The sequence below is a fragment of the Centruroides sculpturatus genome, unplaced genomic scaffold (genome assembly GCF_000671375.1).
Source record: "Centruroides sculpturatus isolate CEXI.00-Female unplaced genomic scaffold, Cexi_2.0 scaffold79, whole genome shotgun sequence".
Lineage (NCBI taxonomy): Eukaryota > Metazoa > Arthropoda > Arachnida > Scorpiones > Buthidae > Centruroides > Centruroides sculpturatus.
The window spans coordinates 461,052-479,989 of record NW_019384415.1 but is presented as its reverse complement, the minus strand read 5'-3'; the positions used below and the strand labels follow the sequence as shown (position 1 = coordinate 479,989).

The following is an 18,938-nucleotide window of genomic DNA, read 5'->3' as shown; positions in this document are numbered from 1 at the left end:
TGAGTTTGTTGAAGGAATAAAAAAACTATAAAAAAGTTATTCTGGATAAAAATGTTATAGATATTTTTTTTAAAACAGAAAAAAATACTCCATTTTCCGAAACGTTGCCCCCGTCTAGTGATGAAGACGTACGAAATGTGTGTCAGATCTGAATAGCGATCAATCACTATTTCCATTAAATAGTTCGCCTTAATCCGATAGATGGAGCCACGAGAAAACGACAATGCTTCAGTTTGGCGTACATAGATGGCGCCACTTCACGGTAGGGTCGAGCCGTGTATTCGTCCACTCTCATCAGATTTTTCGGATTATTTTTTAAAATATTAAGAAATTGTTATTAATATTTATTAAAAAAATATTTTGAAATACAAAAATCTACAATTTGTTTTATAAGTTCGTAATAAAATTCCGACAGAAAATTAAAATAAACAATTACATCTTAGTTTAATTAATAATTTTGAAAAATTGTTTTGTAAGTTAATTTTGGTGGAATTTAAACAGAAAAATAAAATGGAAAAAGGAAAAAAACGACAACGAGCCAGCCAGGATTCGAACCTGGAATCTTCTGATCCGTAGTCAGACGCGTTATCCGTTGCGCCACTGGCCCACGACCCCAAAGTGTTCGTTTTAACTCATAAGAGATTTGTATCGTGTGATGTTAAGAGTTAACTTTCGACGTTTGTGTGATATAAAGATAAAAGAATCGCACGGGGGAGATGACGATATCATTAAAACCGACGGGTGGGGTCATTTCTAAAAGAGTCTATAGAGAAGATGCCACCGGCTGACGAGGTGGCCGAGTGGTTAAGGCGATGGACTGCTAATCCATTGGGCTCTGCCCGCGTGGGTTCGAATCCCATCCTCGTCGAAGTTTTTTTTTCGCAATCCGCTCAAAAGATTTATAAAATGTCTAATCTTTTAATCCGCCGCTTAGAGTGGTTTAAAATATATTTGTTCTGAAACACGCGTTAGGACCACCTTACTTCTAGCGCCATCTCTTGTGCAAAAATTGAAGTTTTATTGAATCTTCCACTGTCCAGGACCATTTCTAAGCTTCGTACGTACTAATTACGTGGATGCACGCGCACAATTCCCTCCCCCCCAAAGACCCCAAGCCCGTTCACATGACCAGAAGTTAAAAAGAAAGATTGGAAGTAAAAGAAAAGTCATTAATTGTTTGTAGAACATCAAAAAATCGAACGTCTGTTATGTTTTGATATTTAAAAAAATAGCTTATTTTTATAACATAAAATTCGTTAGTACTTTAAAAATCAATTTATAATTTATAATAAAAGATTTCTTTTACTAATTTTATTATTATTGTTGTTGAAAAAAATTTTATAGACTTTTAATTATTATTATTATTATTATTATTATTATTATTATTATTATTATTTTTACAATTACTTTGAATACAATAAACTGAGATTCAGAAAAAAAAATAGAATTTTACCGAGGTAGTCCCAATAGTGGCACTTCCGGTCGCCATCTTGTTTGTGGACGTCGCGTTCACAAACAAGATGGCGGCCAGCGCAACTACTTACTACACCGGCATTTAAAGAAATAATCTTTCACTCACCATTGATGTATTTCTAATTTCTTGTCTCTGATCTATTCGGTAAAAAACATGGTTCGAATAATTCTATCGTAACTTTGTCCTTTTCCATCGTAGAAACTTTTTCCGCATTCTTCCTTTTACGATTTTCGGATTTATTTGGCACTTACTTTCAGGGGCAAGAATCTAGATCTGTATGACGCGATTTGCGCCCCCCAAATTGTAGATCCCCGTGCGAGCATAAAAGTCTATGAAACCATACTTCTATATGTGACCCTTCGCGAGATATAACCCTCCAAAGAATTGCATATATCATTTCCGGTCGCGTGACTTCTCGCCCAAAAGGGCGAAAGGGCGAGAAGTCACGCGACCGACTTTTTTTTCGCTTTTTCCAATGCTCAGTGTTTAAAAAAAGCGCGCGCTTCCCTTTCATAGTTCTCCCCGCGCGCCCTCTCTCACACGCGGCCCGCGGGCCAAGTCTCCCGCTTGCAGTGAGTCGCTATCTGTTGCCTGTAAATACAAATATCTATTGTGTGATACGCTTTTTGTGTAATCTTGTGTTCAGTTATACGAACGCTGAGGTGGCTTTTCTTTTTTGTCAGACTTATTATACCATCAGTAAAAGGAGGACAAATTTTAGAAGAACTTTTTATTCCTTTGAGAATAAATTTCGGATAATTATGTCCCTTTTCAACTCTGTGTGTTACAAATGGATTATGAGAAATGCAGGAGTTGTGATATTAGATAAAATATGGATAGTTATGGTTGCACTTATACCTGCTAACCATAACCATCCATATTTTATCTAATGTCACAACTCCTGCATTCCTCATAACCCATTTGTAACACACAGAGTTGAAAAGGGACATAATTATCCAAAATGCATTCTCAAAGGAATAAAAAGTTCTTCTAAAATTTGTCCTCCTTTTACTGATTGTATAATAAGTCTAGCCAAAAAAAGCCACTTTAGCGCTTGTATAATTGAACAAATATCTATTATTATTACACCTCTTACCTGAGCCGGGACTCGAATCCCGGTCCCGGCCGGCGGCGGTCCACGCGACTCCACCTCGGCCGTAGAGATGCAGCGCGCCCTATCAGGCGGTCCAACCTCGGGCGTGCAGGTGCAGCGGGCCCCTCGCGCGGCCAATGGCTCGCGGCACCGCCCCCGAGGTTTTATAAGCTTCTAGGCCGCCTTCGGACATTTTCGGCCAGTATTTGTTACCTCAATAATTAGGAGTACAACTCAGTAAATATTCAATATTTGTGATATTCGAGGCAACGGAAGCGAACGCAAGAAGTAATGGTACGTATTGACAATTTTCGAAATCTGAAACTAAGTAATTTGCTTTACTTTTTCCCAATAGTAAAATATTAGATAACATACAAAGTAATGTGGAGAAAGGGAACGAATTGGACAATTGTCACGAACCAATACCGAATGAGAGATTAAAAGGGAGTTCCCGCAAGTTGTATCATATCATTCTGGAATTTTAGCATCAACTTTTCTTAATGAAAGTTTTCAATTCACTGGAAAGTGATTCAGATTATTCGACTATGACTTTCATGATATCACGGAACGAGTTTGTGCTTCAAACCAAACCCAGTGGCGTAGCGTAGTGGGAGCGGCCCGCCTCGGGCGGCACTTTTTAGGGGGCGGCAAAATTTCACAATAAATAATAATAATATCGTAAAAATTTGAACCATTTCATTTCATATTTTTGTCGCACCTACGACTCGGACCGATTGAAATGAGCACAAAATTTTTCATTATTTATTCTGTGAAGAAACTGAATTTTAGTCTTTTAACTAAATTGAGATAACTAAATAAGGGAGCGGCGAAATTTTTCCCCGCCCCGGGCGGCTGACACCCACGCTACGCCACTGACCAAACCTATCTGTATACGTAATGAACAAAATGATTGCTTTTTACATGCTTATGATTATTAACACGAGGCAGAAAATAACAAGTGAAAACAACATATCTGCAATTGGAAAACAGTTGGTCCATTTCTTTGCAATCTGACGTTCTTAAGCTGCACTACTCGCTGGGTGGTGAATTTCCAAGCATCATCTAAAACATTCTACTCAATCATTGAATGATGCTATTACCTCAGAGGTGCAAAAATTACTCCAAATTCTTGTGATAATAGAGAGGTTGAGGCGCACATATTCAGTCCAAAACGTGAACGGTGGACGGATGAGCGCCGCCATCTGGCAAGTCAAGAAGGTTGACAATGGCGTTCGCTACCTGTAGCATGACGAGTAGAAATTGGGTTTAAACTTCATTTTTTTTGTGTTTTTGGTTAAAATTATGACGTATTTTATTAAAATAATGATTATTTAAGCATTTGCGAATAATATTGTAAAGAAACAGACGATTTTAATCCAGAAATTATTTAATTATTCAATTTTTTAGCAAGTGATGTGAAGTGCCTATAGAATTTACATATACAGTATTTGTCTTCATAATAGCTTATCTTAAGGTAGGTTTGTTCTTCCACGGCATCTTTCTTCTACCATCAACAGCGTAATACGTTTGTAAATTTTCTAAAAATTAATTTTCCGAGCTGTTTTCGAATTTAAATAAGCTACTACTTCCCTCGACAAAAGTATGAGGTAGTACGATCGTACGGTAGGAGACACCACGCTAATAAAAAAATACAGTAAAACCTGTCTATGGCGACCACCCACGGTTCCTTCAAAAGTGGTCTTTTAGACAGGTGGTCGTCCAATACAGGTGGTGCCGTAATACCGTATTTCCGTACGTATTTTGCGCACTTTTTAGCCATTTCTACTAAGCAAAACTCGAGGCTAGCAAAAACAATTTTTTCAACGATAGGGGCTATATTGGTATTGTATTTTATTCTTATCGGATAGCCCGATTTACAGGAGTCTTCATGATATTATAAGACAGATTTAACACCAACATTTTAAAGATTAATACAATACTCGCATTTTCTCAATTATAATGCACACTTTCTTTTTTCCGACTTAATTAATTCGACTCGGTTGTTTTCGTTAGCTCCTCAGTTACGTGTATTACGTCATCAATATACAAGCGCGTCCTATCTCTCCATCACTTAGCTTTTGGTTTTCGTTAGTTTAATCTTATTTTAACTTTAAAAATACTGTATTTTTTAATATTTAATATTTTCTTAATTAATTAAGTACAATAAGAAAAATTATTAATTAATAATAAAACGATTTTATTATTTTTTCTCATTATACGATTTCATTACAATCGCGGAATCGAAAAAGGAAGTAAAACTGATTTTTGCATTAATGCGTTTATTGTTTTTTGAATATTTTGCCTGCGAAAATTACTTGGATATTATTTTTCTAAAAATATCGTGGAAATAAGGTAGGTTGATACAGAAACTATTTATCGCACGTGTACTGTATATGAGCTTCAAAATAAATAAATAAAAATAGATTTTATCAAACGATGAGATCAGCCGATTAATTGTATCGTGTACAATATTTTACACCCCCAAGGAAAATACTGTAGGTCTAGGGTAAAATAAATTTTGTTTTCCCACAGTTAAACTTCGCCGCTAATTGCTGTTGTGATAACTTTAATACGATCTTCTAACGACAGCACTTTGCATTTCGGACATTTTCCAACAAACTGAAATGAATTTCCTTTGTTGCTAGACTAATTTATTAACACCTGCACCTAATTTCAAGGGTGGGAGAAGTGCCCGGGATGGGTTCGAACGAGAGTTTAGACTAATTCATTATATTAGGAGGTGGAAACGTTGTTGAGATGGGTTCTTACAATAGTTTAGACCAGATACATTCGCGAAAGTGGTCGCTTATTACAGGTGTTGTATGTTGTTTCGGACCAAATATCGATGCCCGCGGTCGCGTTACACGGGTGGTCGTTTAATACAGGTAACTTATACGAAGACTCTATGGATAAACTATTCCGTGCCAGAAATTTTTGCCCGTTTTGACAAGTGCCCTTCGAATGCAGGTGGTCGCCTAAGCAGTTTTCACTGTAATTATTTAGTGATTAAACATCTTATAAATACTTTTAAACAGTTTAATTTGTTTATTTACATTTGCGGTAACACTCGATATTAAATGTATCCGCCATTTTTTTCAACAAATTTCCCGTGAGTCAATGCGCGACGTTCATTGAGTCACATGATGTTGTGAACGAGCGCCACTTCTTTTACTTGGACTTAAAACGTAAACCGTGTACTTCTGCTTGCCGTACAAGTTTAAATGAAGTCAGACCGATATCCTTGTTGCCTATACTTGGGAAGGTTTTGGAGCGACTGATAACCAATAGGCTTACTTGGTTCATAGAATATAATAGGTGTCTGAGCGCAGATCAATTTGGTTTTCGACCTCAAAGATCTGCTGAGGAGGCCATTGAGAGTATGGTTAATTCTGTCCAACAACTTTTACAGGAAAACAAGTATGTTTTGGGAATATGTTTAGATAATTCCAAAGCCTTTGATAGCATATGGTGGCCGTTTATAATGCATCAACTGCGCAATTTCTATTGTCCCGTAACGTCATATTACTTTTGCAAGATTACTTACGTGAACGAACGGCGATTTTGCAATGTGGTCAGCATGAGGTCACTAAAAATATTACTAGAGGTTGCCTCAGGGGTCCGTTTGCGGACCTCTACTATGGAACGCCTCTTTTGATGCTTTTCTTCGAGGAAATTTTGGATCAGACAAAGTTATTTGCTTACGCAGATGATGTGATGATGCTACTGGAAGGGAAATCAAGAGCTGATTTAGAACTCAAAGGCAATAAGATGCTTGCGAATATTTATAATTGGGGCATGGAGCATAAGCTTAAATTTAATCCTCAAAAGACAAAGGGTATAGTATTTAATAAAGCGGGAAAACCTAACTTATATCTACGACCTCCACACTTAAAGATGAATAACAACGTCATCAAAGTGAATAAATCCTTAAAATATTTGGGCGTGATGATTGATTTTCGCTTGTCTTGCATGTAATATGCATCAGTAATATATTTGATATGCATATCAAATATATTACTGATCGCACCGGCTTCGTACTACAATCTTTCACCCAGGTTGCCAGAAAAGATTGGGATCTTTCTTCTGGTGCATTGTCAATCATATATGATGGTCTATACATTCCTATTATTACTTATGCGTGTGGCACCTGGGGGTGGGCCATCAATAAGACCCATATTAAGAGAAAGCTGATTTCATCGCAAAGAAAAGCTTTATTACTTATAACCAAAGCCTTTAGAACAGCTAGTAACTCAAGTATTCAAGTACTGGCTAAGAAACCACCGATTGACTTGAGTATTTTACAGAGGAGAAAACTTTTAAGACTTAAATGGGGCGAACCAGTTCAGACTAGGACACGCTTAATAACAACTAATGATGTAGAATGGTATGTTCCTTTTTGTGATACCCCTTCTCCTGATAATTTTATAATTGGATTATCTACTTTTATCCAAAAGACACAACTCCATATATTCACTGACGGTTCGAAAATTAACGATTCGATTGGCTGTAGTTTTGTAGTATATAACAGCAATAATCACGAATTATATAATCAAATTTTTCGTTTGGATAACTACTGTACCGTATTTCAAGCTGAATTAATTGCAATTAAAATGTGTATTCATTGGGTCCATGCAAATTATATAAATACAACTACTCATATTTATACGGATTCATTGTCAGCTAACAGCCTGATCAACAGCACAAAGTTGCATCCAATAGCAGAAGACATTCGCAACCTAATAAGGCACTCTAATTCTAACTTTATTATTACTTGGGTTAGAGCCCATCAGGGGCTAATTGGTAATGAAAGGGCTGATCAACTGGCCAAGTTGGCAGCTACTGATAACTCTATTCCTATTATCTATAATAAATTAAGTCAGGGCTCTGTAAAAAGAATTCTTTGGGAGGATACCCTCAATACTTAGCAAATGATCTGGGACTCCAATAGCGAGCACATCACACACGAATTTATACCAAATCTACAACAATTTTTCAAAATTTGGTGGTTTGAACCTGACTATTTCACTACCCAGATATTTACAAATCATGGTAAATTTGCATCTTATCTTAATAGATTTACTAATAGGCCCACAAATTACTGCCCCACATGCCTTGTTATTGATGGTTCTAGGCACTATTTCTTTGTGTTAACTTCGAACATGAAAGATTGGAACTTAGCTTCTTTTAAAAGAAAAGAATATTAATTGGCCCTGTCAATTAAATGATTGGTTGAATATTGACATTTTTAAAGCCTTTAAAAGTCTGGCCAAAAGTATTAATCAATTTACCCATCATTACATTTATAACTAATGATAGGAATAGGTTAATTAATTTTCTTTGTATTTCATGGAGTTCTATATTTCTTAATATATGCAATTGTATCTTTGGGACGTTCTTTCTTTTAGTTTATTTTAATACATCTGTGAATTATCGGTGGTAACACTATTGCTTATATGCTAGTGTTATCTGGAATGATCTATCTTGCATTCAGGGGCAACATCCCTGAACACTTTTAGTCTGTTTTGTCTGTCTGTTGCACACCCTACATGTAGCATTATATATATTGGCTATCTGTATTAACATAAATATTTTGATTAAGAATCACAAATGCTGTCCAATTCAATAAAAAAGTGTAGTGTTCGGCGTTCTCATACTGGATTTGCCCACACTGGGTCTATTTGAGTTCATTCTACCATGATGTGCTTTCACCTATTCTACAAGAAAAAAAAAAATTTACATCATACACCTGTGCTTAGTGTCATTCCAAGTATTCGTGTTGTGCCTGTCATATAGTGTTATTTCATTTGTGCATTATAGGCTGTGATTCCATCTGTTTAGTGCATGGTCCGTGAAGCTCCCATGAACTTTACAGGGAACGCTCACTTTAATAACTTCCTAAATATGCACTGTGCACAGTTTTCGTCATGTTATTACACAACTGGGACCAAATATGACTCTGCCATTCCAGTCGATATTCCACAGCTACATGATTCTACCTTCCTGTGGTTCAATCATCAACTAATTTTCCTGGTACTTTCGTCGGATGATAATTTTCCTGGTACCAAACATTCAACGCTATTTTTTTATGTCGACTTAATATAGACAGAGGACAGTTGTGTCTTTTTATGTATCTTGTAAATGTGTAATTTATGTGTTTGTAAACTTTGCTGTTAGATTTAATATTTTTTTTTGTTATTTTGGTTTTAAGTTTATCTTATTATTTTATGATATTTTGTCAATCTTAAGTATATTATATATTCTCTTATTGTAAAATTTTTCCTGGTAATGCTCTACAGCGGGGCCAGGAAATGTACATATTGTACCTAATAAATTAAAATGAATGAATGAATGAATGAATGCCGTACAAGTTTAACGTTTGTACTTGCGCCTCAACCTCTCTAATATTCAGAAAACTTTAGGGCAGGGGTGTCCAACCTTTTCGTTACTCTGGGCCGCATTGGAAGAAGTCAAGGAGTTTTGGGCCACAAGTTTATATAATATGTACTTGTGGCCCAATATACAAGTATATTTAAGGACTAATATGTCTAGATTATAATAATAAGTATTAAAACTTTATCACAAAAAAGGATATTTTAGAAAACTACTTTTACAGATACTTTCAATTTTTACTTAGAAATAGATAAATTCATTTATTATAAATATAAAGAAACAAACGAAAATTTATTTGAAAAAACACAAATATTTGTTTTATTTGGGTCTCTAATTAATAAAAATCGACGAAACACTTTTTTAAAGTGCATTTTTATTCAACTAATATATTTATGAATAATATGTAGCCCAAAAAGTAGGCAAAGCGCCAAATGATATTTTTTACATCAAACTGAAAAAAGTAGCCACATTCGGTGAAATGTAGCCAAATCCTGCGACTCTGGAAGGAATAATAAATAATGCTGGAGTTGTGACTCAAAGGATTATAGACCCAAATGCGAGGAAAAAAAGAGAAAGGACAAAACATAAAGAAGTGAGAAAGGTGGAAAATTAAGAATCAATGCTACTATGAAAGACCGAAATTAGAGAATGTCGATATTCTCCGGTGAATGTCCAAATAATACGAAATACAAAATACGTCGGTGAAAGTCCGAATATTTGGTCATATTATTTTACATTCGAACAATCGCCGGTGTATGTCGACAAGCACAGATAAGCTTTGGTGGAGGTCGAAATGACACCCGAGGAGCCGATGTCGACAGAGAGGCAACAGTCTGTCGCCAAATCCTTTGTGGGTGGCCGGAGGTAGGACAAGGTCTTTTGATCCCGTGAGGTTGGGATCGGTTTGTCAGGTCGAGTGGTGTAAGATGAGAGGGGTCGTCGGTAAGGCGTCGGCGATATCCGAATAAAAGACACGATTAACAGATCAGTTCGTAATTTGTAAAGAAAAGTTACTTTCTATAGATGAGATTTCTTCTCAGGAAATATCGCTGAGAGAAGCAGCTGCAGCTAATTCGAAAAGTGGAAGGCAAGGCTATACACGCTGTCATTGCAAAAAAAGTGTTCCACGAATAAATGCAGTTGTAATAGCAAGGGATTCTTGTGCAATTGAAAGTGCCATAACAGTTTAAATTGTTGCAATAAATAAGATTTATAACGATAATCACATAGTTTATGTGTAAGTTTATTATTGCATTATTTTCTTTAATGATTAAGAATGTTCTGTTCGTTTTACGTTCAACAGTTTATTTACATGTGCTCTTACTTAAGCTTTCTCCTATTTTGACATATTAAAATGTTGCATTTTTGTCTTAACGTAATAAAAATATTTTTATTCAACATTTACCATCAGTGCATGCTGAATGTTTACATTTGCCGGTGTAAGTGAGAAATAATGATATTTAGCAAATATTTCGTACATACACGAAACGACTGTGTGAATGCTGACATTCGCCAGATATCGGTTATTCACAGTAAAAACAATATTTGCATAACAGAAGATCTATTTAACCGTTCTCACTACTTTTTATCTTTGGGCCTTTCTCGCCTTTCTCCAAATTTGGGTCTCTAATCCTTTGAGTCACAACTGCAATTTTATTTATTAATTTTTTCTCATTCACACATCTCCAAGTATTTGAAAATATTTCGTTTCCACTCAATAATAAAATATGAATAAAGGTTTACGACTTTGTGAAACTTCTTTTTTGAGTTTAGGAAATAAATAAATAATAAAAAAATTAAAACATTTTTCGGTTTTGTTTACACGTTTATTGGGCCGCATTGGAACTTGCCTTGGGCCGCATGCAGCCCGCGGGCCGCGGGTTGGACACCCCTGCTTTAGGGAAAGAATTGAGCAATACGGAATGTTCACATCCTCTTGTAAGACACGACAAACATTTGCCAAACATTCTGTTGCTACTAATAAAAGAAGTTCGTGTGAAAATCCAACTGTGATTTTTCACGACTCGTTCCAAACATTCGATTTGAAGGCCATCTTCAACTTCCGGATTGAGAAGAGTCAAACCGGAAATCTTGATAGACAAGAAAGCTGTAATCCAGTGGTTCTCAACTGTACATGTACCCCTAGGGGCACGAGCGTAAATCGAAGGGGTACATCTAACTTTCATTATAAAATGGCGTATGTTAATCAATTTGCTGTAAATTATTAACACAAGAAACGACAAAAACTTGCTTTAAAATATTCCAGTGTGAGCACAGATTTCCCTTTTAACAGTCTAAACGACTTGTTTATCCACTTGATTTGCCTGTATATTTGTGCCGTTAGTGCACAAATATACAGGCAAATCATCAATAATTATTGCTCGATAAGATTGGGGCCTTTCGTGTTTTTACTGGACTACTGGTATTAGGAATAACGAGGCCTGGATTGTACCCTCACCATGCAACGTGTGTCACTGCATGTGCGCATTACTTGATATTTAGCAAATTTAGACATTACGTTTGTTACAAAATTTGAAAGATTTATGTATTGTTCTGCGCGTTATAAATTCTCAGCCATTACTTTCAAGATCAGTACACAATTTTAATCTCTATTTAATAACGTGGGAACCAAATTTTGAAAAAATTACTGAAGATTTATCGCAACAAATATCCCATTAAATTTTGTTAGAAATTATTATAGAATAATTTAAATTTTCTTTATTGTTAATTATAATTATTTATTTTTATGAAATGTAATTTATGCATGTATTGAAATGACTTCTGTGATTTTATATAATATTCTTATCAAATAATAATAAATAAATGTATGTACCTGATTAAATTTATTATTATTTACGTAAAATAAGTAATTTACCTTTAGTTACAGTTAGTTAGAGTTTTTTCATGGCGCTCAGTTATAAGGGCTGTATACATCTAATGCAGTAATTATAAAATTTACATACAAAAATATAAGGGGTACTTGAGAAACAACTAATGGGGTACATCAACAAAAAAGGTTGAGAACTACTGCTGTAATCGAAGTACGAATGAAAAGGCAATTTCTACATTAAAACTCTTTCTTGCGTTATTAACGCTCAAAGCTGCAAATAGCAATTACTTTCATATTCATTAACCTGAATGACAGGATATTGAAATACAGATTTCATGTCTGTACAGTATTTAACAGCAGCTCTTTTATAAAAAACAAAAAGAGACACAAGCTATGAAAAAGTATAGAGGAGAAGGTGGTATTATGGAACCCCAATTATATTATAATGAATTATAAACAAGGTATCATAACTACACCCACACTTTTTGTGTGAAAAGTACTGGTAACTATTAAACTAGATGTTCCTAATTGGATTTTTCGCTAGTGTAACTATAAGTATGGTTTCTGAAGGCTTCTGTACAAAAAGTCAGAAAGTAGGCTTAGGGAGAACCGGGTGGTAATATGGAACATTACTGTGTTTTCAAAAAATGCTTTAATGTATCCAAAAACAAATAGGAAAGTACAAAGCAAGTTAAATAATTACAAAATCATTTACTCCAATGTATTTTATCGAAAAAATGCTTTTATAATAGAAAAATATGACCTCCATCAACAATATATACTCCAGCAGCTCTTTTTCGATATTCTCAGGAAGAATTGGCTTTCTACCTAGTGTTTTGTTTTTTTTTTTTCACAAATTGCTCCGAACGAATGTCTACTTGCAAAGAGAGAGTTCGGAGGACTTGGGTTCCACATTAAAAGCACCAATGGGGTCCTTATTTCACGCATCGCCATCTTGAATTAACTTATGTCTGTCAAGACCAAACTTTAAAAAACGTGAACATCACACAGATTAATATGTACAGTACCCCTAAGTCTCTGGAACGGAATACATGCACCAGTGAACCTACAACTACACGATTTATATTTTAGAAATAATTAAATTCACTTACCATTCAAAACTTTCGAATTTTGAAAATCACAAATATGCCGATTTACTACGGACAACCATTTCACTTCAGTTCAGAAATGGTTGTCCGTATGGTTTTCCCCTTGCTATGGATGTCTGTCTGGTGCAGTTCAACCATAATCCGCTACAGTTCGCCTTTATTATCAGTTTGAAATGGAGGGGTTCCATAATAGTCGACCCCCATAACACTGTTGATTTTTCCGTTTTATATGAATTCCATGTTGTACGAGTCATTTAGATTTTACAAATACGTAAGCCGTTCATAGCCCGGCAACTTATTTGTAAAATCTAAGTGACTTGTACAACATGGAATTCATATAAAACGGAAAAATCAACAGTGTTATAGGGGGTCGACTGGTACCATCTTTCCTCTACAAGCTTGGGACTTTTCTTTTTGGATAAACAATAATTTTGAGACATCTGTGTTTTTTGCTTAGGAAGCATAATTATATTGATTTATACAGAATGGCCATAAAGTTTCTAGGCATGTTAAAAAGTTATCTATACATACCCTTTACTCAAGAAATATTGATTTTTTCTGCATGTTTCTGGTCATTTCCATGTTGACACTTGGAAGTCATCACCATAAATCCAAAGACTTTTTTTGGACCAATACTCAACTCATTACGTTTGCCATTGCAACATCCTAACTGGAAGACATGACAGAATTTCACACACAAACTTAATGACCACTCTGTAGATGAGATATCATTGACAACAGTATAATTTAAATAACGATAAGAGAAACTATTTAATAAAAGTATATATTTATTTATATTGTAAATTTATATTTGAATTATGATTTACACTACAATGGATACATATATTTACAGAAACATTAAAATTAAAAACAACTTTCACCAAAGTGATTCCTTGATTCCAATTTAAATAAAACATAAATTAAGAATGTTTATGTTCATGAATTTTAACTAAATCTTTTAAAATTTGTTCTAAGATCAAATATATTGATGATAAAACCGGACTTGAAAATTTTATAAATAAGAAATAAAGTACTTCCTTATAATTTTACTTTTATTTATTTATTTTTTTTACAAAATAAGAATTTGTGATGATTTTATATCCAGATACTGATTTATGTTTTAAAACAGAAGTTTTATGTACAGAATTTCCATTATTATTATGTTTTTGGAGAAAATTCTTTTACATTTTTTTGAAAGGACTTGACTTGAAAATATTATGCTTTAACAGATCACGTAGGGTGAATTAAATCCTTATAGGGTGAAGAAATTAATAATAAAAATAAAAATAAGTGACAGTTATTTTTAAAAGATTCTTCTCAAAACCAGTGACATCTAAAGACATCTATATTTGAAACATTTAGAAAAAATTATATATATATCTATATATATTCATTATGTTCATCCTACTTGGTAATGTAACCTGTCTGATTATTGTTAATAATGTATCTGTGAACAAATTATTATTATAGTATAATATTATAAATCTCTCTCCAACTTATAGAAATAAACTTTAAAATTTTATTTTATTTTTTGGTAATTTATACAATTCTAAACAGCACAAAAATATTATTATTTTTTATTTTTAATTTCTTCCCTCACATATTAACCACTATTTCAGACAGGTGGATGAAACATATACAATATAATCCACATGCAAAAACTTAAAGTCAAACAATAAAAACATTTGAAGAAAAAGCTGCTACAATGATAATTTCTAGAGTTTTAAGAATTATTGTGGCCATAACATGTCACAACACAGCATTAAATCCAAGCAGACGTCATTCTTTTTTTTGGTGTATTTTTTTTTTAAATTACTTCTTGTTCTGGTTTTGTTTCAGTTTAATATAATATCCTTGCTCTGTACAAATACAAATAAATGAAATTCTAATAAACTTTTTCTTTTACATATTTTTTTTTGTGCATTCATTGTTTCTTGATTTCGGAACAATGTCGGTTCATCTGCGATGTTATAGATTCACTTGCCACAACTTCTGTAATTTTCGGAAAGTTTATGGCAGTAACTGAATCACAGTTCTGATAAAATCAGATTAGTATTTTGATGCAAGGTAAATCATGTGTTAGAAAAATGCTTTGTTTTGCCTTTTTTGCGATCGTGAGATAATTTTTCAATGTAAGCTTCTACTAAAGCTTTTATCTTCTTTGGAATAATGGATCCCGAACGATTATGACATACCTGCAAATTCAATAACAAAAATAAGATGATGTTCCAAGTTGTATTTTTAGAAGAAATTTCCTTGTTAACTACATATATGGAGTCTTCCAAGAGAATAGTACCATTTTAAATTATTGTAATTATATTAATTATTATCTGAGAACATTAATATACATTGAAACACTGGAAAACTGTCCAAGTTACACATTTGTCCATTACAATTTCTTAATATGTACACTCTATGTCACAGCATACATCCAACCGATACTCAAATTACACTACACTCACTACAGCATATCCGTTGTCACTCTTGTGGCAACTACAATTGTACAGATCCTGCATATTACTGGTGTTCATAAAGTTGGAATCTCTCATCATTATGCAACTGCAGAACAGAAAATGTCTTTTCTATTGTGGAGTTGCCAGTTTTGTTTACATTGTTTCCTAGAGATAGTAGACAATAACACATTTCAATGCAGCTGAGAGATGAAATATGGATAGTTACTCTATCAATAGATGTATGTACTGTACATCACATACTTCTCAGATAGTAATTCAAGATGGTACTAGTTATTTTGGAAGACTCTTTATGTGAAATAACATTAGAAATGAAATATCCATACAATTATATTAACACATTCTTATACTTTTATAGTGATAATAGGCAGAGATACAAACCACTAAAGATTTAAACCTTCTGAAACACCACTTACTTATTATTAACATAATTCTATATTATAAAAACCATTAAAAAAAATAATATACACAAGTGTTTTTATATTTAATACTGGCAATAATAATACACAATGTACTGTAAATTAAAATGTATAAAATTCAACATTTCTCCCTTATAACTTATTACAAGTTCACATTTGATCATATAATAAACTAAATTACAACTTCCCCAATAGACATTGAAAACAAACAAAAAATAAATTCTATGGCTTTTTCTTTCTTCCTCTCTTCTCAGGGTAGGTAACTTTTGAAAAAATTGTTGTCAACAGTTTTTGAATAGTTAGTTTCATCTAATGGTTATGTTTGCAACTAACTTTCAAGTATATTTACCAGGACATTTAAAATATGTTCATTATAAAAAGGAAAAAACGAAACCTATTTATGGGTAAATTAAAAATGTAAACAGTAAAATAAATTAAAAAAGCAAAGCTTATAGGAAAAACATATGACTCAGCAACACTAGCAATTTTAAAAATCATTTATTTAAATATATAATAGTGGAAAACAACAAATGCTGCATCGTCATATCTGCTGAGAAAAACTAATTCTTCATGAACATTTTCGACCTGTTCCACAAGTTATTTTCAAGTGTGAAATACAAGTTAATGATTAAGTTTACTTGAAAATAACTTGGTGGAAAACATTCGTAAAGACTTAAAGCTTTTCTCAGCAAATAAGGTGTTGGAGCATTTGTTAAATATATAAATTAGAAAATGACAATTATCAATAATTTAGAGATCTGGTCTCAATCCAAATGTTGTTCTTCAAATTACAGATGAGCTAATAATTAACTTGCTATTTACAATACAAGCAGATTTCAGTTATCACTACACAGATTTTTTGCCTACTGATCTTTTGCAAATGGCCAGATGAATGATCTATGTTGTAGTGCTCCGCGACTAAAAATATAGTTCCCTGTATAAGGTACTTCCATATCGTGACTGTGATTGGCTGCGCGAATTGCCCTTGGGTAAGGGAAGAACCCGGATGGAGGGAAGTTATAAAAAGGAGCACGTCCACGTGGAGAAGACCTTTTTGTTTTGTTCTGTCATTCTGAGATTTAGAGCGGTGATACTGAGATTCGATAAAGAAAGGACATTATGGACAGTTCCAAGAATAGAAAGAAGAAAAGGAAGGACTGCTTATAGGAACAACAGGATCAAAAATTGTAAAGAGGTACGAAAAAATATGGCAACTGTATGGATCATCCTGTAAATAACTGTGTAATTTTGTCTTCTACCCTCCATGGTAGATTAGTTTGTCATCACATGTGAAATATATTGTAAATTAAATTAATAGTGTCGGTCCGAATTGTGGTTTACTTATTGTGAAGTCCTCAGAGCAATTCATTATCGTTATACTAAGATATACTCCAGTATATCACAGACAGTACAATGTTTTGTCATCGTATTGTATAGTATAATCATATTTCATAACAAAGCATGGAATGTAATTACACTAGACATCTGAAATAATAAAAGTTCTTGAAAGAGAACTTTTATTATTGAAGATTAAGGTCACAGAATAGGTTCCCCAGTAGACCTAGAGCTCCCACCTTAATCGCTGCCACCTTAGCCGCTTGGTCATCTGGCCATTCTCAAAACACATTATGATCTTTAAATCAATCATATTAAGCTAAATAAACAGTACATGTAAATTATAAAAAAAAAATATCAATTATTGAAAATCATAATATTTAACTTGTAAAAAAAAGAAATTCTGCATACCTTAGGCACACATTTCCGTAATATATCTTTATATTCATCCTTATCTATCTCTCTTCTGTTATAGTATGGTTTTAATGCTAATTTAACTTCTTCAACCACTCTTTCTTGCCTATTTAGCTTCTTAAGATACTAAATAAATAAAAACAGATTAAAAATCTATGATGATGACAATCAAAAATATTTAAATAAACAATTCATTAATTTTATTATACTTATTTGTAAAACAGTTAAAAAATCAAAATTCTAGGTTATCAGTATAAATTTCCTACTCTGCCATTTTATATTAACATATATACAGAGCATGGTGTAAAGACTGGATAATCTGTTACCTGCAGATAGGGAACATCATGACTTACTAAACAATGCTTAATTTTCTGAACAAAGTGTCATAGTTTTCCAGTTATTGGACATTTTCTATTTTTTTGGAAAATGGACTCCCTCAATCACATTTTTCAATGCCATAGTCACGAATTAAGGATTTTTCCCAGTCTGTTTTTGAATACTAGTCTTGGATACATGTTCTATCAAACGTAAACTGCCATTTTAGTGTCATAGACTTGGTTTTTTCTAGAACAAACAAATATTCAAAATTTTTGTTTCATTTTTTTCAGTGTAAAAAAAAGTACTGTAATTATTAGTTAGTTTGTCACACAGGTTACAGTATGTTTTTTTTACACACACACAAAAAAAAGAAACAAAAATTTTGAATTATTTTTTGTTCTAAAAAAAAACCAAGTCTATGACACTAAAATAGCAGTTTACATTTGATAGAACATGTATCCAAGACTAGTATTCAAAAACAGACTGGGAAAAATCCTTGATTTGTGACCACAACATTGAAAAACGTGAACGAGGGTCCAATAACTCAATAACTATGACACTTTTACTAAACACAATGTTTAATTTTCTGAACAGTCACGATGTCCCCTAACCACAGGTAATGGATTATCCACTATTTACACCACATCCTGTATATGTAATTTTTAAACATTAATTTTAAAAAATTTGTCCTGTTAAGAATTTAAACTGTTAAGAAAACAAAGATTTATTCAATCTACAATGCTGACATTTTTGACATTTATTTATACAGAGCTAGAAATGTAACATGCATCTTTACTGGAACTGCAAAGTACATCCATTAACACAAATGACAAAAATCATTTTTGTTGCACAAGTTTGCCATTTGTTTGCTCAATTCTCTTGTGGACACATTTTGGTTAACACTCTTGTGAGAAGCCAAGGGCATAGAATTGTTTAACTCTAACTCTAATACTCTAATTGTTTAACTCTAATTCTATGTCACTTACTGACACACAATTGTGAGATTGGCTCACTTTTTCTTCGGAGGGCTTTTAATGAATTAAACTAAATAATGCAGAGAGAGATGATCTTGTAATCACCCTTCT

The 18,938-nt window shown here is 33.4% G+C and overlaps 2 protein-coding genes and 2 non-coding genes across 7 annotated transcripts in view; 2 read left to right on the top strand and 2 right to left on the bottom strand.

The window, feature by feature from the left end:
• Positions 1 to 534: 534 nt before the first annotated feature.
• Trnar-acg lies at positions 535 to 607 on the bottom strand. The gene has a single exon. It is a non-coding gene; the product is annotated as a tRNA-Arg (tRNA).
• Positions 608 to 786: 179 nt separating this feature from the next.
• On the top strand, positions 787 to 868 carry Trnas-gcu. Its single transcript has one exon. It is a non-coding gene; the product is annotated as a tRNA-Ser (tRNA).
• Positions 869 to 6,565: 5,697 nt separating this feature from the next.
• Positions 6,566 to 7,492, top strand: LOC111619173. The gene has a single exon (XM_023360864.1). It carries the CDS (start codon positions 6,566 to 6,568, stop codon positions 7,490 to 7,492), a length of 927 nt encoding a protein of 308 aa, XP_023216632.1.
• Positions 7,493 to 14,822: 7,330 nt separating this feature from the next.
• The window catches only part of LOC111619156 (myb-like protein X), a 65,883-nt gene continuing 61,767 nt past the window's right edge, over positions 14,823 to 18,938 (bottom strand). For all 4 annotated transcript variants that reach the window (XM_023360833.1, XM_023360831.1, XM_023360834.1 and 1 more), the window contains exons 13-14: positions 17,533 to 17,661; positions 14,823 to 15,091 (exon numbers count right to left, since the gene is read on the bottom strand). In XM_023360833.1, the coding sequence (XP_023216601.1) occupies positions 14,969 to 15,091; positions 17,533 to 17,661 (252 nt within the window). In that variant the 3' untranslated portion in view covers positions 14,823 to 14,968. The remainder of the gene's footprint in view (positions 15,092 to 17,532; positions 17,662 to 18,938) is intronic.

Coding starts and splice junctions, on each gene's coding strand:
- LOC111619173 (XM_023360864.1), top strand. CDS start 6,566: ATGCATATCAAATATATTACTGATCGCACCGGCTTCGTACTACAATCT.